At 33.1% G+C, this 24405-nt stretch overlaps 2 protein-coding genes across 3 annotated transcripts in view; one reads left to right on the top strand and one right to left on the bottom strand.

The window, feature by feature from the left end:
• LOC149906411 (meteorin-like protein) overlaps nucleotides 1–17875 on the bottom strand; it is a 34777-nt gene extending 16902 nt beyond the window's left edge. The window contains exon 1 of the mRNA XM_090104532.1: nucleotides 17582–17875. Within this exon, the coding sequence (XP_089960658.1) occupies nucleotides 17582–17697 (116 nt within the window). The 5' untranslated portion in view covers nucleotides 17698–17875. The remainder of the gene's footprint in view (nucleotides 1–17581) is intronic.
• A 2012-nt stretch (nucleotides 17876–19887) lies between these two features.
• LOC149906410 (transmembrane protein 70 homolog, mitochondrial) lies at nucleotides 19888–23213 on the top strand. 2 transcript variants are annotated; one of them, XR_016456996.1, is made up of 3 exons: nucleotides 19888–20107; nucleotides 21759–22055; nucleotides 22966–23098. XR_016456996.1 is itself a non-coding variant. In XM_090104533.1 (2 exons), the coding sequence occupies exons 1-2, from the start codon at nucleotides 22328–22330 to the stop codon at nucleotides 23152–23154; spliced, it is 633 nt and encodes a 210-aa protein (XP_089960659.1). In that variant the 5' UTR covers nucleotides 22258–22327; the 3' UTR covers nucleotides 23155–23213. The 2 variants fall into 2 exon arrangements, 1 of the variants encoding a protein (XP_089960659.1); XM_090104533.1 differs by lacking the exons at nucleotides 19888–20107; nucleotides 21759–22055 and adding an exon at nucleotides 22258–22771 and having other exon boundaries at nucleotides 22966–23213.
• Nucleotides 23214–24405: the final 1192 nt, after the last annotated feature.

Genomic DNA, 24405 nt, shown 5'->3' with positions numbered 1-24405 from the left:
TTAAATCAGTTACAGCCTCAATATGTATAGCCCTTGTGACCATACAGACGAAAAGACAAATGTAGCCTTTATAAGACTTTGCCCCTCGACCTGGAGAAAACTTAATATTGACTGGGCCTGCATAATCAACACCAGTTGCCGTAAATGGCTTGCAAGGCTTCAGTCTAGTATCTGGAAGCTGTCCCATTAACTGCACTCTCGCTGCTTTCGAATATCGTAAGCACGTGAGGCACTTCCTATAATGTTGTTTTACTAGATCCCTACAGCGTACTATCCAATATTTTGTCCGAATGTAATTCATCATGATTTGCGGTCCACCGTGCAAAGTTTTTTCGTGAGCATCCGATATTAACAACTGGGTAAGATGAGACTTAGCTGGCATAATAATCGGGTGCTTCGTGTTATGGTTTGCGTGAGCCTTATCAATCCTACCACCGACTCTTAATATTCCATTTCGATCTAAAATGGGACAAAGAGTACGAAGGGGACTTCTCTTCGGTATATCCTTTTTATTCTCTAAATCCTTGATCTCTTCATCAAACGCAATTCTTTGAACCTGTTTAATACATCTCTCTAATGTTTCATTCATTTCCTTTACTGTTACAAACTTCGGCAAAATTTTTCTTTCTTCCTTCTTAAGTAATATTCTTCGACAATAAGAAATAACCCTTAGCATTTTAGTCAAATTAGAAAATTTTAACCATTCAAAATCTTCAAATTTATCTTGTTTAACCATTAATGATACTTGTCTTCTTTCTTCATCTGTATCTACTATCTCTGTATTTTTCATTTCAATGTTTCTGTTCTTCAACCATTCCGGTCCGTACCACCATAGTGAATGAGAAAGTAATTCTGTTGGAGTTAAACCTCTAGATGCGCAATCAGAAGGATTGGCTTCGGTTGAAACATGACCCCATTGATCATAATCCATAATAGTTAAAATCTCTGATACCCGATTACTTACAAATGTTGTCCATTTGCTTGCACCGCCCTTCAACCATGCTAGAACGATTGTAGAATCAGTCCATCCGTAAATGTTGTCTTTGCATACCTTCATCACTTGAGATACTTCGTTCACAAGTTTCGCAGCAAGCACAGCTCCACATAACTCTAAACGAGGTATAGAAACTTCCTTCTCTATAGGTGCTACTTTTGTTTTAGCTGATACTAACCTGACATATATGGATTCATCGTTATTGATGACTCTTATAAAAACTGCAGCAGCATAAGCAGATCTTGATGCGTCTGAAAAGACATGAAGTTCAACATGACTTTGACTAGTGCAACAAATCCACCGTGGTATTTCTACTCGTTGAATATCCTTGCATTGCTGTCGTATGTTAAGCCACATTTCGTTCAAATCTTCAGGCAATGCATCATCCCAATCTAAATGCGCCTTCCATATTTTTTGAATAAATAATTTAGCAACAATGATTACTGGTGCAATCCAACCCATTGGATCAAACATTTGAGCAATATTAGATAAAACTTGTCTTTTCGTGACTGGAAATTTTATCTCCGGTAAATTGATTGTATAAACAAATCTATCTGAACTACGATTCCATGAAATTCCTAAAACTTTTACCATATTATCAACCTTAATTAGCATAGATTCTTCATTTTCTTTATTATCTTCTCCAATATATTTTAATAATTCCTTACAATTAGAGCTCCATTTTTGAAGTGTAAATCCTCCAGATTTCATTAATTTGTTCATTTCTTTGTAAATAATTTTAGCTTCTTGTAATGTATCACAACCTGTCATTAGATCATCGATATAATAATCATTTTTAGTAATTTCTGATGCTACTGGAAATTTAAGTTTCTCATCTTCTGCTAAACGTTGTAAAGTTTTAACAGCAAGATATGGTGCACACGCGGTTCCAAATGTTAGAGTGAGCAATTTAAAATGTTTAATTGGTTGATCCGGTAAAGTTCTCCATAAAATTCTCTGAAAATTTGTCTGTCTTGGATTAATAAGTACTTGACGGTACATTTTGACAAGATCAGCCACTATACAAATGGGATGGGTTCTCCACCTCATTAATATATGTCTGAGATCTTGTTGGATTTTTGGTCCAATCATAAGATCATCATTTAATGACACATTATTTGTTCCCTTACTAGAAGCATTAAAAACTACACGAACCTTTGTCGTATCTTTATCCTCCCGTACAACAGCATGATGCGGAAGATAGACGGCCGTTGGATTATCTAAATCATCTTCTTCGACTAAAGACATATGATTAAGAACTAAGTACTCTTCTATTACTCGTCTATATTCCTCATATAATTTAGAATTATTCTTAAGCCTTCTTTCTAAAGCGACTAATCTATTCTTAGCTATATCTATCGATTCTCCATACTGGCACTCAGGATCCTTATTTTTAAATGGCAATGTAACAACATACCTTCCATCTCGATTTCGTACAGTTGATTTTTCATATAGCTCTTCACACAATTGTTCCTCTCTTGTAAATTTCTTAACAATCATATCTGGTTCAGCTTCTAATTCCCAAAAACGCTTCAAAAAATCATCGTTAGTTCTAACCTGTAAATGAAAACTGTTAGCCTTATATTTATCTGAAAGTGGATCAGATACCTTGCCCGATAAAACCCAACCAAAGACCGTATTCTGCGCTATTAAATTTCCTTTGGGTTGTTTCATCATACCTGTTAATAAAATCTCAGCATAAACTTCTGCCCCTAATAAAATATCAATCTTACCTGGTGTTGCATAACCTGGGTCCGCTAATTCTACATTCTCGAGTTCGAGCCATTTAGGAGCATCTAATTTCACACATGGAAGCATAGACGTAAGTGAAGTTAATACATAAGCCTTAACATTAATAGAAAATTCTGAGTTATGACGCGATTTTAAACATAAAGTTACTACATGTTTAATATGCATTTGACCATCTCCCAGACCTGATACTAAACTATTAACAGATGTACGTTTAAGACCGAGTAACTGAACAGTTGCTTCAGTTACAAAAGACGCTTGCGAGCCTTGGTCCAACAATGCTCGTACCATAAATAAGTTACCATTATTTGACTGAGCCTTAAGTAGTGTCGTAGCTAGCAGAACATGATAGCTTTTATGCTCTCTTTTGGCAAAATTTGCCACAATCTTTGATTCTACTAGCGTAGACGGAGTTTTATTCTCAATCCCATCATTTTCTTCTTGTGTCCTTTGAGTGTTTTCAATGAATCCTGTCTTCTCTAAATGCAACATAGTATTATGTCTTCGTCCGCATTTCTTGCAACAAATTGATTGTCGACATTTGCTTACAATATGTGTAGGTTGCAAACAATTAAAACATAAGCCCTTACTCTGTACGTGATTTCTTCGTTCTTCTACTGTTTGCTTCTTAAACTGTGTGCATGCATTTATATAATGATTGTCACCACAAACTGAACATACATTCTCTGTCTTCTTATTCTGTAGGATAGCTCCGTGAAAAGAACTTTTAACCAATTGCCTCTTTTGTGACGTCTCATGTCTTATAGGTTGCTTTCCAGAATCTACCATCTCTAAACTCCGAAATCTTGCTTCTAAAAAATCCACTAACTGTGACCAAGTTGGTAATTCATCGGCACATGACATGCTTATCTGATTCTCCCATAGTTTATGTGATTGTACATCGAGCTTTGAAACCACCAAATAAATTACAATTGCATCCCAAGTTGCTGTTGGTATTCCCATATTATTTAGCGCTTGTAATACTGATGTAGTTGTGTCCAGAAGTTGCTTAATCGCTTGTGCAGATTCACTATTAATTTGTTTTTGTCCAAATAACTTTTTTAGAACAGCATTTAAATTATATCTTTTATTATTGTATCTTTTTGTTAATTGATTCCAAGCCTCTTGGTAGTTTTTATCAACAGTAGCAAAATTTCTCAATAAATTCTCAGGTTCTCCCGAGACACTACTCTTTAAATAATGCATCTTTTGCACCGGTGATAATTTTTCGTTATTATGAATTAGCGACAAAAACATATCATAGAATGTCTGCCACTCCTCATATTTGCCCGAAAATGTTGGCAAATGTATTCTTGGTAGTTTTACATCGTCACTTGTCATCGTATTAATTGATGTTGATATCGGATTATTGGGCACTTCTTCAAATTTTTCTTTTAGTTCAGTCATATGGTCTATGTAAATTTCTTCAAACTTGTCATAATCGTCTTCCATAAAATATGTCAATGATTCTCTTTGTTCCGATGTTACTATTTGAATTAGCTCTGTATGATTCCGTTTAAATTCCAAATAAAAATCTTCCAAATTTTTTATTCTAGTTTCCAAATACTGTTTAGTGATTCTACTTTTCGGACTCTTCCTAAAATTTTGTTGTGCCTTTTCTAATCTAAGTAACAAATCCGCTTGACTTTTAATTAATTTTGAAGCCATTTTAGTTTAAATATTAATAATTTAGTTTTATAAATTTTTCTTCTAAAATTATCAAAGTCTCAATAATCTTCCAAGTCTATAGAATAATCCAGAAATTTTAAAGTCCATATAATAAATTCTCAAATTTTTCCAAGTCCTTAGAATAAAATCTCAAATATTTTCTAAGTCCATATAATAAAGTATCAGATTTTTCGAAGTCCTTAGAATAAAATCTCAAATATTTTCTAAGTCCATATAATAAATTCTCAAAATTTCACAAGTCCTTAGAATAAAATCCCAAATATTTTTCTAAGTCCATATAATAAAATATGAAATTTTTACAAGTTCTACTTATCGGAAATTTTTCTAAGTCTTTCAAAGTCCAAAGTCCATCTTAGGTTTCGGCACCATGTATAAATTGACGTTTTGGCGGGATTCACTTAAACACTCAACACTTTAACTTACTTTATTTTTACTTTAACACAATATTACACAAGTTACACAAGATCCACAAGATACACAAGGCAGATAATCGACATGAAATTTCTTATATGTATTCAACAAAACATTTCGCTAGTGCGATGCAAAACTAAAGTGTCGCCATCTATTGGTAACTTATGAAACTAATTGTCGTAACTTGACATATTAAAACGTAATTAGACAATACCCGCCGCCCACACTTTACACAAACTGAGCATAAATATCAACATCCAGTACCGTTATTCAGTGTTTAGAAAGGAATATTGCAATCGAAAGTAGAGCAAAACGTTTTAAATTGATATCCCGAGCTGCTCGATAATTTAGTCAACGCACGTTCTTACAATGACCATGGTTAGAGACCTAGAGCGCAATTGGTCTTTATAGCCTCTATTGTCTACAATATAATATGATCATTCGTTGTTTATTACAGAGATAACACTGTCAATTGGACGAATTGAACTATCCATAACAGTTGTAGCTATACAATTCTACATAAAATAGTATTGTAAGTATACAAGGATAACATACACAACTACATAATTTTATTTAAATGCTCAAATCAAAATAATAAAGCCGTTAGAATGAATTATACGAGAAAGTCGCCTCTTAGAATAAAAAGATGCAGCTAACACCGAAACAAAGCGGTGAGGACGGTCACCAAAAACAAATATTCGTAGAATTGAATGCAAAATCGTTCGATTTTTCTCGAACGTCAGATCAAGCTTGATATGGAAAAGAAGCCAATTAGAGTTTTGCGAATACCAAAGCTCTTAAATCGGATGATGACTGGACAGCGGCTTAGGCTTCGAAGAATGGCCGATAAATTCCAAGGACCTTTGTGAATAATATAATAATGCCTCATTAGTGTTTAACATTTGTCCATTTCGGTATTATACTGTATTTTTATACTACTATAAATTTTGATATATTTTATAAAAAAAAATTCAAATCAGTGAAATACATGGAATAATATGACATGTATGTTTTTTCAACAATGGATAGTTATCCTCCTACATAGATTCATAAATTCGGATGAACTTATATATTTTTGTTTGGGCATTGGACATGCATAATATTACTATTTATTATCTTATGTTCTTGTGTGGTACGTATTTGCATATAAAACATGAAGTCAATTTTCCTCTGATTTATGTTAAACCGTTTGTCCATTCTAAAACACAATAGCATTATATGTACGTATGTATCGTACAAAAACAAGTTATGAATAATATATGAATGCCACAAAAAGCATTTTTATTTAAATGGTGTTTAAAAATTTATGGGGTTTGACGTCGTAAAATCCTGTCACAAATTGGCTGTAATCTTTGTTTCGAGTATAAAATCCGTAGAAATGGACCTCTAGGGTGATTATAGATAATTGTAGTTATAAAATGCATATCTAATAAGAGCGTAAATGCAGTCGCGGTGTCCTTGTTAATTCGCCCGATGAAGAATGTGTAATATCATATTTCAAGTTGGTGAGGCGACGGTAATGACCACACTCAAACCAACCAGTTTCAGGATTTATGATTGTGTCTCAATAATGTATGCGATAAAATGTTCTATATTGATATGCGATACGAATATTTTTATAACAAAGATCTAGGATTAGGTATGGAAATGAAAATTAAAAAAAGAAACAGAACCTTCAGGGCATATAAAACTTTAAGTTTACTTCCAGTTATGATAATCATAATCGATTCTCCAAGGGCTGTAAAGTCACAAAGGTCGAAATTCATTTATTATTTATTATAATAACATCTATCAATAACTCAATAATCGTATTTAACGATTCGCTGAATCATTGTCTTTTGTCCGTGTCACGTACGAGGCTTGTTTGGAAACCACTAAAGTTTAACACAATGGCTGAACCCAAACACTCTATTGTGTTGGTCGGTGAAAAAATATTCAGCCCTCGCGCATGTCTGATCCTATTCAAATAAGCCTATCTGTCTACATATTATATCGTATTTATCCAATATTTTATTTGCACAAATGCATTTGAATGCAAATATTATACTAATATTTTAAGGATTAAAAGTTATGATGGTATCTTATTTTCGAAAAAAGTGAAATCTAAGCGGAAGTAACAATTTATTAAACTGTAAGTAATTTAAAATATAATTTGGAAAATCCAAAAGTGCACGCCTCATAATTTTTTTTAATAAATATTTATTAATTATTATTTTTGTTTATTTAATAACAATTAAACCACATCGAATCAGACCCTGAAAAATGAAAGGGTTCTATTCCTGAGCATACTCAAGCGTAAGAGAAAAAAAAAGACTCGATTAGTAAAGTATTTCGGTCGCTATCGTGTTAACAAGAAAAAGGATCCGCACATACAGACACACGGACGTCCAAGACAGAACTTTTTTAAACTGTTTTTTAACTAGTTTAAATAACAAAAATGACATCAAAAATATCATGAACGTTAAAAATAGTGTTTTTTCTTAATATGTGTGTGTATGTATTATCTTACAAGTGCAATGTATGATACATAAAGACATTTTAAGTTTGAAAAATCAGATGTTTTGCGCGAAGTGACAGTAGTACCCACCTCAACGCTTCGCTTATGAGGCGTGCAATACTAGTTAATGTTTAATGTAACACCTATACCTTTGCAAACATTTTGAAAAATCATTTTAAAAACTAATAGAGCCCAGTTTCAAAATAAAGAGCAAAAAATGGCGGCTAGCATTGTACACATGACACCTTACCATAAAATGGACTTTTCTAGCTACTTGGAATGTGTATTGTGTATTTAACATCGGCTGCACGTGAAGCACATATCGACCCGGCAGTGGACATACTGTTTGTTCATCTCGTTAGAGCTACCGTCCCGCCTACACCTCAGCACTAACCAATAGCAACAGATTATCCCACTTGTCATTAAGCACTGCAGGTGCATATTTATCACGTATTGATTCTCCTCTAGTATCTCGATAATTCTCAACGGTGTACATTAAACCGCCTCATCAATCATAAATGCGTATACATAGCCGGCGAATGTGACTTTTCAGTTTTTACCACGCATCACTCCGCGCTCGTATCCGTGACCAAACGTTCGTATGAGTAATGCAATTTTGATTAACTTCCAACACGAAGAGCAACAATTGTGGTCGATAATGGAGACATTACTTCGTGACGTGGCTTGCGTTTCAATGCGAAGTGAATAAGAAACGCGACGTCGATAAGACTACTCATATAATAATTATTATTGTTAATTGTTATTTCGATTGCCTTTGTTTACTTTTGGTTTTAAAAGAACGTGTGAAGCTTAGAAGCTAGTTACGTATGAGGTAATCGTTAAGCTTGTAATGTAAACATTACAGTATAGATTCCCATGATTAACAATTATAAAAAAATCGTCCTCGATAGTAACGTTGTTTTCGTAACACGCAAAACGCTCGTAACGCCTGCCTACTTTCACTTGAACAATGGTATTCAACTCACGAAGTAGTTGGTACCATTAGACCAAGTCACGAGGACAGTCAGACCGCTGTAATCACCCAAAATTATCAATATACACCAACATAATGTCTTGGCTTACAATGTCAGCAGATAATAATAACTGGTTTTTGAAATGTATTCAATAGTGAAACATAATATTAACCATATTCACATTGTATCCATTATTAAATATCATAATCAATTATTATTAAATCGAATATGTTTGCTCTACAGAAATCTTGTACACTAGGAAACATGTAAAAGTTTAAAGTTTACTTACAATGGTAAACAGTCTGTCATGTATCCATTGTAATGCACTTTATTTGAGGAAGCCAGCGAACCACCTTTTTAAATATACACAAGAAATAACTTTACATATTATATACCCGATATGTGCTTCGAGGTGCGAACTTTAGGGGTAGGTAAAGTTGAGGCGTGAACGCTAAATCGCAGCTCAAATACAGAGGTGTGAAAAGCCTGATCTCGGCTCTTTTATTGTGAAGCCGACTGACCGGTTCAGTAAATCAAAATAACCGCTACTAATGCGTGATCTATGTAGCTGTGATAAACATATCCTCTTATTTTTAATTCATATTATGCCTTCATTCAGTTCACACAAGGTTGGAATTAATGAAACTTGCAAGTAGTAAAACGTGGTATACAATTTACATATACCTATATAATGAACTTATTATACAATACTGACGACTAGATCGTTAATAATAGATTGGTTATTATAAATAAGAACACATTAATATGCCTTGCAGTTTCCCGCCCATAAAATCTCGGCTCCAATTAATACTGATAAGTTCTAGTTTAGTATCTTAATAGCAACTGGCTAAAGATATAAAAGTATGTTCTCTATATTCAAGTAGGCAATTACAGTCAGTTACTTAATAAAAACCCCTCTTTATTCATATTAGCTTCTGTCGTTTTAAATTATAAAAGGTTATAGAACTCATATTTATAAATCCTATAGCCAGCTCTCTCTGCTCTACATAATATTTATAAACCTATAGCATTATGATCATAAAACAATTTTATATTTTGCTAATTAAAATCCACTTCAAAATTGAATAATCCAATTTGTACAATACAAACCAATTAAAGCTGAATTGACTCTAGGTATATAAATATTTTATGAAACTTGATCGGTGTAATAAAAACGTATAAGTTAAGTACCGACGATGAATATAATTGACCGTTGTGTAAAAGCCGTTGAAAGGAAATTAAGAGAAAAAGGAGATGATTTTTACGACCAGAAATTTATTTTTAATCCGTCGAAAGTGAATCCTTCTTCCCGTGCCGAGATATTAAATATCATTTAGCGTGTGTCGATATTTTGTTACACGGCGAACGCAACTGCGCGTACTGAAGCGTTATTAAGCATCTTAGCACGAAACCTAATTATTCACCTTGAGGAAGTAGGGACTGATTGACTTGAGCCTCACAGGAAGAGATTAAACCAGATACAGCCAAGTGACAACCTGGTGTTCGCACCCGCTTGGTCTGAACCCGTATTTCCTCAAAATAATTGATTTAATAACCGATAATTAGTTAAAGAAACTTTAAAATAATTATTGTTGTACATTTGAAAGAACTACCACTTTATTTTCTTAATTGGCTCGTTTATTTTTTAGAGATAAACCATTAGCGGCATCGCAATGAGTTGTTGCGCATTTCACGATTGTCACTTTTGTAGAGGTAGGGCACCTTATTAAGCGAAAGAAGCCAATTTAACCTTTATCGGGTAAAATCTTTGAGGTTTTAAGTAATGTCAGCCGACCATTGTTGTGTCGCCAAAGTACGTTGGTCATTCCATAATATAAACAAGACGAGATATGGCAACATGAAACTCAATACTGTTTTATGGCATTCTTAAACCGATACATAATGGTCAGTTACCATTTATCGCCGTGATAAGCGAGTTAATTGGGGAAGTATCGAAATTCGACTATAATTACATTTCTTACTAACATTAAGTCTGGTAGATACTAATTATTATTTATTAAACGCTTCGCTTTTCTTCTTCGAGCTCTACCAATTTGGATAATTGATTTAACAAAGTATGCTTTGTCGATGTACAAATTAAATAATGAGTTTAATAATTTAAGAATTAGAAGCCACATGTCGATCGTCTCATCAATACCAAAGGTATACCAATAAATAAAAAAGCCTGCGTGTTACGCTCAGGCATTTTAAAAGGGGACGACGCGACGGCGGCACGCTTAGTTTTTGTGATACTAATTTCAGTGTCTCTTTGCTTCGAATCCAACGCTAGTAGTATTATTATAAACAGAAGATAGAGAGCTCGAATCGGTGAAGAAATTATTGCATATTTTATTTTTTGTGGTCGAGATTGCAAGGGACTATAAATGGCGCAGCGAGCCCTTAGGCGAGTGCCATTTGCAATCGGTTATGGAACGACCGCGAAGCTCTTTTTGCATTATAATCGGTCGCCCCCACTCGTTCCTTTTTTACGATATCTCGATAGCGATGATTGTGAAAGAGGTTTTATACGAAATAACTATATAAAAAAAAGTATTTTCTTTATGATGGAAGGTAGCAACGCAAAACTGCATTAATAAGAAGTTTATTAGGTTTTTTTTTTAGTTATTGTAGTACGATGAGCATTCGGTATTACCTTACATTCTAGATGTATGATGGATGACACGACAGGGCAATCAAGTCGGCGGTTTAGGGACGCTTCGGACAGCATCAAGTTACACCTCACCCGCCTTGCCTCATTAGCGATGCGTCGTATATTGTAAATAATGGGCCTGACTATGATAGGTAAAATGAAGAATATGTTATCTATATTCGATGCACAACAATATGAAGATAAACAAAAAAACAATAGAAATTTTAGGCGCCAAACGCATTAATGCCCAGCATGATTCCGGAAAAGGTACTCTGTATAAATAAACAATTGGTTTTGTCGAAAACTAATAATATAAGAAATACAAGTTGACAGTGCGTCGGACAGATTGAAGCGCATTAAAATGCAGCTCGTGCGACGTCGCCCGCGCCCGCGCATCCTCTATAATAACCGCTTAGATCCCTTATGCATTATTCAACAAATCCCGCTGATCTCGCATACCAAATTTTTCGGCGAAATTCCTATTTCTATATTCTATTGATGAAAAAATTAACCGTTAGAAAGTTTTTTTTATAGTTTGGTAATCATCATTTACAATTGAGTTATTAAAAAAGGGGTGCTAATGTATTATATTATCAGCTAATATTCAGGGAACAAAACCGTAAAGCAAATGCTTTGTATGTTGCTCTATAAAAGTTTATAGAAGGCCATAGATATCGGTAAGCATTAATTACACGTCAGTCGCTCACCTCGCATTATAGGCCAGAGACCGTAATTAGCGCCGATACAGCGAGGCGTCTCCGAGAACGAATTGAAAAAATAAACACCCAATACACAAAGAAGCCTTTATCTGACCTGCTGATACAATGCCAACCTACATTCGATGTTAATTGGCTATGTTTCTTTCATTCAAAGAATGCTGTTCAATGCTAACATTACAAACAAATTTAAACTCTTTCTGAGAGAACTTTCTAACATTTTAATGCACTATACTAGTACAACTTGCGCAATGTTGTAGTAAAATTGTTAAGCAATAACTACGAGTACTTTACAGCTCCTTTCCTGGGAAATTACTTGTAAATAATTAAAGTAAGATTTAACCATAATTATTAACATTAGACAATATATTGCAGCGCGCAATAACGATAAATTAAAACGAACATAGTCCGTTCAAATGTTTTACTTTCAAAACGGACAGTTTCAATACAATATATTGCCTAAGGTTTGTATGTATTTATTACGCACCAGCGTCTATCAATGCAAATAAAGCAAGACGAACTCTACGAACGTTGTTAATTAAGAAGTAGGTCAAAATCATTACTATTAATCAACGGCAAAAAAATCATTCTTCATCCTTTGAAATGCTATGATATGGAGCTTTGTTTCACAGATACTGTTATGCATATCTACAAAATATGATAAAGTAAAGATGGAAGTTAGTGAAGAGACATTTAAAATGACACATGGTCTTAGCATTGAATTACCCTTCAGTGTCGACCAGACGTTTTATCTTTGTGATTGCGCTTCAAGCACATAATAAAAATAGGTCTACATTAGATCAAAGTTTGAGTGGAAAGATGATAGTGCCTAATTAACGCATAGCTCAAGTACCTTGGGAAATTTACATTCAAGAGAAGCTAAAAGGGTTTGTTACACACAGATAGCTATTGGTACTTATACTTTATTGTTGTACTTGTATAGTTTTACATAACTATATGATATCACAGCAGATTCAATGAGCTCAATAGACAGGCTAAGGCAAGCGTCTCGAACGGAACACGTGTCGTTGATTGCCCCCAATTGGCGAGCGAATAAAAACAATCGTCGCTTAAAAATAACCGTGATTTCATACAGCAACATGTGATGGATGTTTTCTCTTAGTGGAATCGGAGCGTGGTGTTCCCAGGCTCATCCCATGTGAAATGTCCTGACGCCGCGATCCCATGAACTGCCGAAACTATTCTGGATCACTAACGATCATAGTGAAAACATATGTAAGGAGTAGAGGAAACTCTTCCGGAATTTCACATTGCTTAATTGAACTCGGGGTAGCCATATGCGTGCGATTACTGGCCATCTGATGTTTTATCACCCACTGTGATACGGCGACATCCGTATTTGCGGTTACACAAAATATAATATATAGGTCATTCAGGAAATAAAGCCGCAAAAAGTTCTCATGGCATATTTTTATCGCTTTTTCATATTCAAAAGTTAAAAACAACCACATATCGTATGTTAGGCATTTATTACATCCGCTGCCTTGATAAAGATAATGACATGAACTACTATTTATTGCATACCTACTACATACAGCTTAACTTTTAAAGAGCGGTATTAAGATAGCTCACAAATAGGTACATTAAAGTTGTGAGTTGGAGAATTATCTTACCAACTACATCGCAACTTTAATTCGTATAACGTGGCACAAACGGCTTTATTCAAACATTCAAAAAGAACATTAGTCATGATGTCAACATTCGGTCGTCTTAGCGTGTTTATCGTCTATTATCTATTATGTGGGGCTGGCCATTGTTGAGTCTAATGCACTTCGTCGTGTCGGCGCCAAGAGACGCTGTTAAAGAGTTTTTAAACAAATTAGCCTACGTATTAGTAAGTTATATTGTACTTTTTCTTGCAGACATTGCGCACATCCGCTGAGACTTACGCATGCACAATGCAAGTGCGTGGAGCAATTTATTTAGACAATTAATGCATTTAACTTGACGTCGAGTCTTCCATAAGAAATAACTCTTCCTGCTTAAGCAACATAACATATAACATCCGCTTACATAATAATATTAACTAGAAAAGTGCGAATGCTCATGTACTTATATGCGTAAGAGGACCATCACTGCTTGATAAGATGCCATTGATTGCCATTACTAAACAGATACGCGCATTAGTGCCATCCTTCTATGGAGTCATTACGGCGATGCATGACTTTGCACAGATTTACTTAAAGGATAAGAAAGATTAGCTAGATTATGAGGGATAATCCTGCTTCGCACTTCATGGATTATACTACTTAACAACCCTTCACATTCCTAGCTACTTATTAAAAATTCTTCTACAGTTATTGTTGGTAATTGCAATCTGTTTGAATTTACAGTTTCCAAATGAATTAAATCCTTGTTGAAAATATATTTAACTTGATTGAGTACAAGCTACACCAACAACTTTGTTATCATTATGGTTAGCCTAAGCCCCCATCTTATTACAAACTTTTTTTATAAAATCCAGATAAATGTTTGATTATCCAGTACTTTGTAAAGAAGTTGTGCGGTAAAGAAAAGCATGAAGGGTCAATAGAATAGTGTACAATTACAGAGCACAAAGGAAATAATGCATAAGAGAACTTAGCTGACAATTTAGGCTACTTATCAATCAGTGAATGTCGTGCGAACGCGTTATAATAGGAGGATATTATAATAAACAGCTCGCTCCCCTCCGTATCCCTCCCTAATAAATATTAATGTATGAACTTGAAGCCCCACAATGCACTGATGCCGGTACATTGACACTCAATTTGCTTTTTTGCCTGCATTATTGATTGTCTCTCGTGAAATTCGTTCTTCCTTTGGGATAAAGGTTATGATTTTGATTGACGTGCGTTTATCTAAAGGACATTGTTCACCACAATTCAAATTGGTTTTTTTTAGTTTCAGTATAATAAGAGTTATTGAAACCGTATCGTATTCAGTATAAAAATGTACATTATTCGTTTATTATACTTTCGAGTTAAAGGCGTATTCAGATAATGTAACCCTTGTTTATACGGGCCACGGGGTCACAATAAAGTATCTTTTCATTGTATTATTAAACAATTGATACACCCCCAAAAGCCGGAAGGGTCACGTGTCCCGGGTGACGAGAACGCTTTTCCCACACTTTCCCACGCCACCCCTCAATGGGAAACCCAACTTGTTGATTTTGTTCCGCATTCGCCCTCATTTAACTCCGTTTCCGGAGCGTGCATTAGCTATAACAATTATTAACTTTTATTATGATTACCTGATGACATGTATAGTGTCCCTAATGACATAATGGAAATAAGAACAGAAATTAAAGTGTTTACAATCTTTTATGAATCATACCTAGTTACAATATGTTCGGTGCTGGGTACTGACTACTGATAATGATATTCGGGAGAATTAAATAAATTCCAACTCTGAAGTCTTGTTTTTTAGACTTTTACGAAGCATCTATTGGTGTTCCATTGTTCATTCGTATTCGGCGAAATTTCTTTAGAAAAACTTGTTTGGATTATGACGGCATTAAATAACTTTCTATATTCTGTTCTGTTATTTGTTGTTGTTTTTTACATTATTATAACTTGAAAATTTCTGGCTAATCCATAATACCTTTTTCACTTTTTTAAGGATTAGGAACGATTGTTACCCACTTGATCATTGGGAAGATTATAGATAAATCCTAACTCTTTTAAACAGAAAAAAAAACAAGATAATCATAGAATGTCAAAGCAGAACCATGATCATCAGATTACAGATAAACAAAAGAAGAAACTACAATTTGCCAATTTGGAACACGCAAGCGACCCACAGACATCGCATTAGCAAATTGCACAGCGCGAATGACTCGCAGCTCGCCTCGGGTCAGGATTGTGATGGAAATTCTTCAAACTAATTGGAATTCTGCATAAATGATCGGAATAAACGCTCATTTGGAATTGTTATGAAATGCCGGAGACCATGTAATTTGAAAATTGAGAATGTATTAAAGTATTTGGAAATAAATGTAATCATAGAGCTGTAAGTTTTCCAAATTTAAAAATGGCTTATGGTAAAATAAAAAAAAAATATTAAAAGATTATAATAATACAAATAGGTATTAGGTATATAATAAATGAAAAGACGAGAGAAAATATTACCTATTACAAAACTCTATATGACTCTAGTTACTCTACTCAAAACTAAGACGTCAATTGTCTTAACCTCCTGGGGCCTGCGGTCATATATATATTACATAGACAATAAAAAAATATTTCAACGCCATCTTTTGCGTATATGCGGGAATAATACCTCAAATCGATGTAGTGGTATGTCATCCACTATACTAAACGGTTTTTGGTTTTATAAGTGCCAGTGATTTGAAGTATTCTCATTTCGAAGTTGACGGTGGCTGTGCGACGGCAAACACGTGGTCAGTAATCTTACATTTCTAGTGGAACCATTCGTATATTGCAGTATATCTTTGTATATCTAATGATAATAGATATTATTTCTGCAACCACAATAGTTATTTTGTAAGATAAATCTAAAACTTGTGAAAAATATGAATGTTTTCTTCTATGTCATACTGGTAAGACATTTGGTCTCAATTCTTGCCAAATTGGTATTGGTTACAAGGGCCCCATGTATTACCTATATGACATTCTTTAGTTAATGTTACAGATTTTATTATAATTTTCAAGGATTATAAGATACTGAGATCTACCAACACCTGGATGAGACAAATATTGACCTATATGATGGACCTATGGAGTTTCTTGCCGGTTCTTCTCCATAGATACTGCTTTCCGAACCGGTGGTAAATGTTAATACTGTTGTGACGATTCCAAATTGCTTTTAGAAGTCTAATTGAATAAATAAATGTTTTAGATGAAGATAATCCCCCAAATGATACAGATGAAGCCGCCTAAATACCAGAAAATGATTCTTCTTCCATTCGTCCAATAAGTATGAGTCATTTCAGAACAGAATCGTCACCATGTATGCCATCTTCAGTTGTTTGCAGACCATCTCGGGGACGCACATGACGTGGACCAAGCATAAGAGGAGGCTGACCGAGAGGATGGATAAGAAATAAGACCTAGGGGTGGACGTGACAATATAAATACACCGCCGCGCCGGTGCAAAATACTTCAACTGGTCATTTCTCACCCTTATAAATACCTATCTTTGAACCAAGGTACAAAAAATAGACACAGAACAATGGATAGAATAATAAATATTTAGATTCAAGTTTAAAAATATATAATAACTAAAAAAACATGTAGTTTTTCTTCATTTACATAAACTTATTACACTTGGAACTGGGACCCCCTGTAATATATACATGACATAAAGAAAATCCAAGTTTTCCACGAAAGATTTTTTTCGCCATTTTTTTGAATATCTATAATTGCATTAGAACAGATACAGCTAATTTTTATTAAAAAAGAAAGAGAAAAAAATCCTGGGTCTCAGGAGGTTAAATACAACCCTATTGTTATGCTTCAGACTTATTTTATTATCTTTCTTAACCCTTAATCTTATCTTCTGTGCTCATTAAAATATGACAATGCTCTAAGATTTACTAAGAAATAAACAAAATTTGTTAAGATAACGTTATATTGATAAACAACCCTATTCCCTTAGCAATAAAGTATATATTTCGTCGACAGCTGTGGTAATCAAGTTTTATGTTGAAAAAAAAACTTTTTCGAAAATATTTAATAGCCTACAAACTTTTTAAATATTATCTACAACACTATGAACAATCTTTTCTACGATACGGTTATATTTTTTAGTAGTTACTTACTAAAAATACATTTTCTTAAAAATAACAAATGAACACTAAAAATATACTATAACTTAAACAAATTCATCGTTCATGCAATAAATACAATTATTATTGAAAAAAAAAGAAAATCTTACCTTCCAGTCCAATCACATTGGTCTCCAATAGGTCCCGCCTCCGCAATACTCGTAAGACCCAAAACAAAAGTCCAAAATATTGTCCACGGGTCCATTTTAAAAGATAATACGATCATTTATTTAAAGAAAAATACACGTCAATAGAAATTTCACATCACTAAGTTCATTTTAAATTCATAATTAATATCAATTCTAATGTTTTGTTAAATAAAAATATACTTAAACAATAACGCAAAGAAAAATTGAGCATACACCAGCTCTGCTCTACCTTTAAACGAATACTAAAATACCACGAAAGAGATAGAATTCTCTTGCTAGAGTAAACTGCTTTGTTATCGAAGAGTAAGCGAGATGGATGTAATAAAGTTGTTTGAAAAAAGTATAACGCGATATTTCTCGCTCTTTCTTATCAGTATTTTGGAATGCAGGGCAAAATAAACTTAATTCTCTACATAATAACGTTGAATATAGTTGAGAAGTATATTTTTTGTAATTTAAGCTTTTTGAAATGGCGGGAAAGATTTGTAAAGCGCTCCGAGTGTAAAGCCATCAAATCTTTCGTTTAGGCGCTGACGGTTGCCTTGAGATAAAACCTTTTAAAAGCTTTGCATACATTTTCAATATCTTAAATCATGTTTAAGTGCTATATTACATACGCTTACAGATTGTATTTCCATGAGTTGAAATCACAATTTATTTTTAAACATTTTTGTTCCTTTATTTTATTTAATAACCTGTTAAAAATTATTAAGAAGGAATATAAACCGATTGAGACAAGGAGATGCGTTATCATAAATGAAAATGATAAAGAATTACGAAGTATATTGCAAAATGATGTCCGTCGAGCACTTAAAGTCTTTAACTTTTAATTTTCCAATAACAATATAATTTATAGATTAATATTATTAACGAATAAAAAATTGGCCAAATAAAATGCCGACATTGGTCGAAAAATGATGCCGCAGTAGTAATTAAGCATTATCCCAAAACTTTTTTGTCTATGACTCGACACATTGCTCTGGTTTTTATGGGTTCGCTAAATAGCTATGTGATTTTCGGGTAAAGCTTGCGCATCAAAATGTTAGTAATTTTCTATGAATGATGGTGTTTTTTGCAGCTTTTAGGTTAATGGCTTGTTTAGTGCTGTATCATTATGCTTTTATTTATTTTTTTGCAATTATGTTTCATATTATTATAATACAATTAAATAAAAATTATGATACTTAAAATAAAAGAAATTTTTAATTATCAATATTGTACCTTGAATGTGGTTATAAGTAGGTATATTGTTTTGTATTTTTCACAAAATCATAACCAACCATTAATTCGGGGATTCTTTGAAATCATATCGATTTGAAGAATAAATATTTCTCTTATCAAAGAAACACATGCAGTGTTAATAGTGGAATTCAGGTCTTTTGTGAGTAGAGTTATCATATGCGATGTTTGCTCTGAGATAAACTAAATCAATAGGCCGTATTTATTCACCGGATAGATAGCCGCTTTGTCGCAGTTGACTCGTGCTTATTTAGACCCCGATTCGCTCTTATCTGAAACACAAAAGTTCGTTTTGACCCTGTCATTATTAACCATTATTGTACAATAGATAGTTCGATAGAGCTTTTAACCCTGTAAAGCTGATGTTTACGTTATCTGTTATTTTGTCGCAAGTCGAGTTGACGCAGAATTCTTGAAGGTTGGGTACTTTCCTCATAAAACATTAAATGCTTTCAAGGATTCCTTGTGAGAGTACAGTTGCATCTGAAACTCAATCAAACAAAACATCGACGAAACTACTGAAAAAAAGGCATTGAATTTTCACCCCGTGACCTACCAACACTTACGTCTTACTTTAATTCAAACAAGGTGGTATGTGCAACACATGACGGTGCTTCTTTAAGCGTTAAATAAATAAATATCGCGGTTAAATATTGTTTATCACATTTTCTACATTAACCCTCGTTTTACGATCATAAGTATTGTGTGAATGTTTACACCTCATCTTGGAGAAATAAAATTCCTCATTTTTATGTTAAACAAAAACTTATTTTATCTTTCTTACCAATATGATGATTCTAAATATTTTTTAATATCTAAGGAAGAGTTTTAGGTTCTAACTCTACATTCGACATTTCCTTATTCTGGTACTTATTTTCCAATTTAAATTTAATTTTAATCCAAGAATTGTTGTAGTAGTCTTGGACTTTGTTATTTCAGTAAGTAGGACCACAGAGTAGGACGGTCGACCTGAAGCAATGTAAAAAATAGTGAATAGGTACAATAGGTATCTAAAAAACATACTTGCTATTTCTATACCACGTCACCTTATTATTATAAGCTATTATAGTACTTAATATAAACAATTCAAACAATGGGTATTGGAAAGCGGGTATAAAAACGAGCATAATGAACAATTCCTATTAAATATTCCTACGATGTTTGTGTGGGCGCTATTATTCTCGCTGAATTTCATATCCGCTTATAAGCCTTCATCTACAACTAGATGTCTTTGGCATAATAATACATGTGAGTAAAATAATGTGTCATAAGTTAAATATGAATAGCTGTTATAAGTTAAATACATATGTGTGGATTTGTCGACATTATTGATTGCATTATCATATAAAAAAATTCAAAATTAGTTCCTATATCAATAATTTCTGCAATTCACTACATAGTATTACAATATGCGGATGCTTATAGAGAGAAAAAGAAAATAATCGATTCAAATAAATTCCTTAATTTCAACGGACATTTCCTAAACACGGGAAGCTTTCGAATCGAATCTTGTTTTTATTGAAAGTGATCGTCACGTAAACCGGCAAAGTAACAATCAAAATCATTCCAATAAACGATAGATATTCTAACCTTACTGTCCAATAAATTTGACTTTTAAATACTGTAATCTAAGCTGCTGCACGTTTTGAAACAAGTTAAATGACCAAGAGTGCGATAGACAAATAGCATTTTAAAGCTCTACCACAGATTTGTAATGGTGTAGTTACTTTCTACTCTACAGCAATAAGCGCGTAATAGTGTTAATTTGTTAACGCCTAACCTCGACCTATTGATAGTTTTCGGTTAAATAAATATAATAGTAGTTTTATACACTAATAAATATTGATATATTTACGATATGGAGAATTACGATAACGATGTGTTCATATTATTGAATTTCAATAGCTCTCTAGCTTCTGTCCTTGCGTCGCGTATGTCTCCAGTAAAAACAGGCTTACAATCATCTTACAATATTATGTACGCATAACGCAAAAGATGTAATAATACCTTAGAACTAAGTTAGAGCTTTATATTACAAAATATATAATATGCATTCCGTACATATGTACCTACATGTTCATTTCATCTTGTTGGTAAATGAGCAATAAATAACAAACTTGGAATTAATTATTTAAGGAATAAATGTTTAAAAAAATAATGAATATTATTTGTGAAATGAATATCATAAGAGTATCGATCAAAGTAGGTAAGCCATAAGGACTTTTGGCTCTAGTCTCTACCAAAGCTCATAGGCTTTACCCGCAAAACTCGAGCTAAGGCCGGCGCGGGCGCTGAATAGGAAAAATGTCTTGCTAGGTTTCTTTCAATTAAATAATATCTTTTTTTTAAGCTATTGCATAGCTTTTATCTCAGACTTTGAGCGCGGCGACCGAATTTAAAAATTCCGTAATTTTTTTTGTGGTGTCTCTCAATGTTAGCCTGATGGGCTTCTTCATTTCAACGCGGACGGGCCGGACAAGTGGGTGAACTGAAGGTTCACCCTGGTAGCGACATTCGCAATGATCCGCTTGACGGGGATCTCGAGCCTCGGCGCGGAAGTCGGACGGACAAAATAAATGAATATCGTTCCATGACAAGTGTACCTACTGCGTACAAAGTTTGGATTTTATCTGTACGTTTAAAATAGGTCAAAATCGAGTATTAAGAAGTCGGTTACATACAAGTGAAGTTAATAAAAGTATGTTATTTAAAACAATATTCATCTAATTTTATGATAGCGAAAATTCAGACGCTTGATAAAAATATTTTGATTGCCGTGAAGATAACAAAGAGGATTTTAGAAAGATACCAATATTTTTCTGGAAGAGGAGAATCATATCTAAATAAATTATTTTTAATTGGCCATTGATACACATTAATATTACAATTATGATTTCAGGTACAGATAGATGTCCAGATCATATGATCATTAAACACAGTAACTGCAATCAAACATATTGGTATTCACAAAGAACGTGTGAACATCCAGAACCTACACTTGTAGGCGCCGTTTGTGGCTTTGCTAGATGTGATTGTCCAGAAGAAACAGTGCTTGATGAAGAAACTGGATATTGCTACGACGTTGATAACTGTCCCACAAAACACCATTTATAAAGGTTTAAATAAAATAATCTCACTGTACACCCCGAGAAGGCAGAAGACGCGGGATCGATCCGGCCTCGTGATCAAAATATATGTAGGTACCTCTATTATAGTGTTCGCAGTGTATCGGTGGAACATGATCGGAACGCACCCATTGTAAAATTTAATTTGACATATATATTACTTGCTCTGTGTTTGACATTAGCAGCTGACAGTTGACACTTGACAGTTTCCATTCAAAATAAAATTGAAGCAAATTTATAACCTACTGAACAAAGAATATACTACTGAACCTACAAGTACAAATTACATTACTTAATCTCTATAGTATTTTTAAAGTAAAAATAAGCAACGTACAGTGCAGCTATGCTACGAATATTTCATAAGAGTATAGTGTTACAAAACAAATGTTCCATCTCACATAATCTTCTTAAAGATTTAAATGTTTACAAATGTGTAACAGTCCACCAAAACTTTGTGAGAAGTTTTGCGAGTAAAAGTAACGAGGATACAAAATTTGAACGCATATATTACGGTAATCTTACCCCGCAAATAAGGAGTGTAAAAGTTTTCTCAGTGTGCTCAAGTATAGCCGGTCTTTGCGCTCAACCGATTTTAGTTAAAGAAGCCGCTACCATTGGTAGTACTTCACTTATAGTAGCTTTATGTTCAGTAGTTGGATTCTTTACATTTGTCACTCCAATATTACTGCATCTTGTTACGAAAAAATATGTAACGGAAATGCATTATGATCCAAGCACATCTACATATAGAGCAACCACAATAAGTTTCTTTTTAATACCTAAAAAGGTGAGTTTATTCATATTTAACAAGTTGTTAAGAAAATTAGTCTCAAAAATGTGTTTATTTTCTTGTTGTAGGTAAAGATACATTACTATCTTTATTATATCAAGAATTATAATATTAAACTTAAACGGTACCTATTTAAACTTATTCTTATTAGTAGTCAGTCCAAAAATTACAATGTCATGTTAATTTTTCAGTTGGACTTCACACCAAATGATGTTGTAGTTCCCGATATCCCTGGAATGTTCACAACAATGGTAGCCAAGGGAAAACCTCTATTTATTGAAGCGAGACACTTCAATGATCCTCTCCACTATGCTAAGATAATGGGCTATGACAAACCATTAGACTTTAAAATGGGAAACCCGGAAGAGAGTAAAAAGTAGTGATATTAGTAATTATTTATTTACTAGCTCTTAGAATATAACATATATTGTTAATTTTATTTAATTTGTTTTATTTCATATTATAAAGTAGGAAAGTTAAGTACTTAAATGTGGATTTTTGTACATGATTTTCATTTCTGATAGTTTTTAAATTTTATTGATGACTAGACCATTGACTTTTTCATTCTATATTATTTTTTTGCTTTTCTCTTTGTTTCATTTTTAGTTATAATAAATTCAATCTTTGAATAACTTGGGTAGCCTAACAATAAATATAAAACATTTAATAAAAATTATTTATTTCATTAAATAACATTATGCTTACTCTAATAGGTTATTACAGTGTTATTGTAGTACTTAATTTTTAAAATAATATTTTACATACATCTTTTAAAACCTGTAAATATATTTTATCATACATATAAAACAATTTATTAATCAAAGCATAGATAATATTGACTAGACAAAACTATAATTTTCTTGTTTTCATACAATATTTTATATTTAATTTATGTATCTACAATATTTTAAGTAAATATTTATGTTACCTACATAAACATGCACATATAATTATTTAACACTATACAAATAAAAATGCTAAAAAAATAATAAATACACAACAAGCACCCAGATTTAATGTTTAATAAATTTTTTAAACCAATATTTTTTTATGAAATGAAAACAAGATTTATGTCTTGTACAGATGCATTACTACCTATATAACAACAATTTAACACTATACAATTGATAAATATACAATTGGAATGTTTTAATTCAATTTATAAAGCTGAACATAATTTCATTAATCTACTGAATTCGAAATGCTGCGTTATTTATTCTAATTAATACTTATGGGTATTTATTTAGAAAAATATATCAATATTACATCCGCAAATATACCCTGCTTTTATTGTTTACCAATCCAATCTTCTTAATATTTTAATGTCAAAATTAATTTTGTAAATCTTTTTGTCTTTAAAGCAAATTAGTACTTAAAATATTAGTTATAACTGCTACTAGAATCCATAATATACATTCATAGGTATTATTCTAATTTACAAAATTATATTTTATCTACAGTTCGATTCAAACTTAATGGCGGTTCGGAAGTTAGCTGCGAATGCACGAGCGCGCAGATATCCAACACTTAACGTTTCGGTAATATCTAAAATTGTTTTCTGCGCATCAAATCGTTCGATGTTCCGAGCCGCCATTAAGTTTGAATCGTACTATACCAATTATATTGATCTA

The sequence above is a fragment of the Colias eurytheme genome, chromosome 8 (genome assembly GCF_061535395.1).
Source record: "Colias eurytheme isolate Ceu_HAF_F1 chromosome 8, ilColEury1 Martin Lab GWU primary, whole genome shotgun sequence".
Lineage (NCBI taxonomy): Eukaryota > Metazoa > Arthropoda > Insecta > Lepidoptera > Pieridae > Colias > Colias eurytheme.
Note: the sequence above shows the minus strand (reverse complement) of the source record. Positions and strands in the feature narration are given on the sequence as shown.

What these genes read in the sequence shown, in the direction of transcription:
- LOC149906410 (XM_090104533.1), top strand. Translation starts at nt 22,328, where the DNA reads ATGCTACGAATATTTCATAAGAGTATAGTGTTACAAAACAAATGTTCC. An exon ending in TCTTTTTAATACCTAAAAAG is followed by an intron (nt 22,772 to 22,965) that starts GTGAGTTTATTC and finishes TTAATTTTTCAG; the next exon opens with TTGGACTTCACACCAAATGA.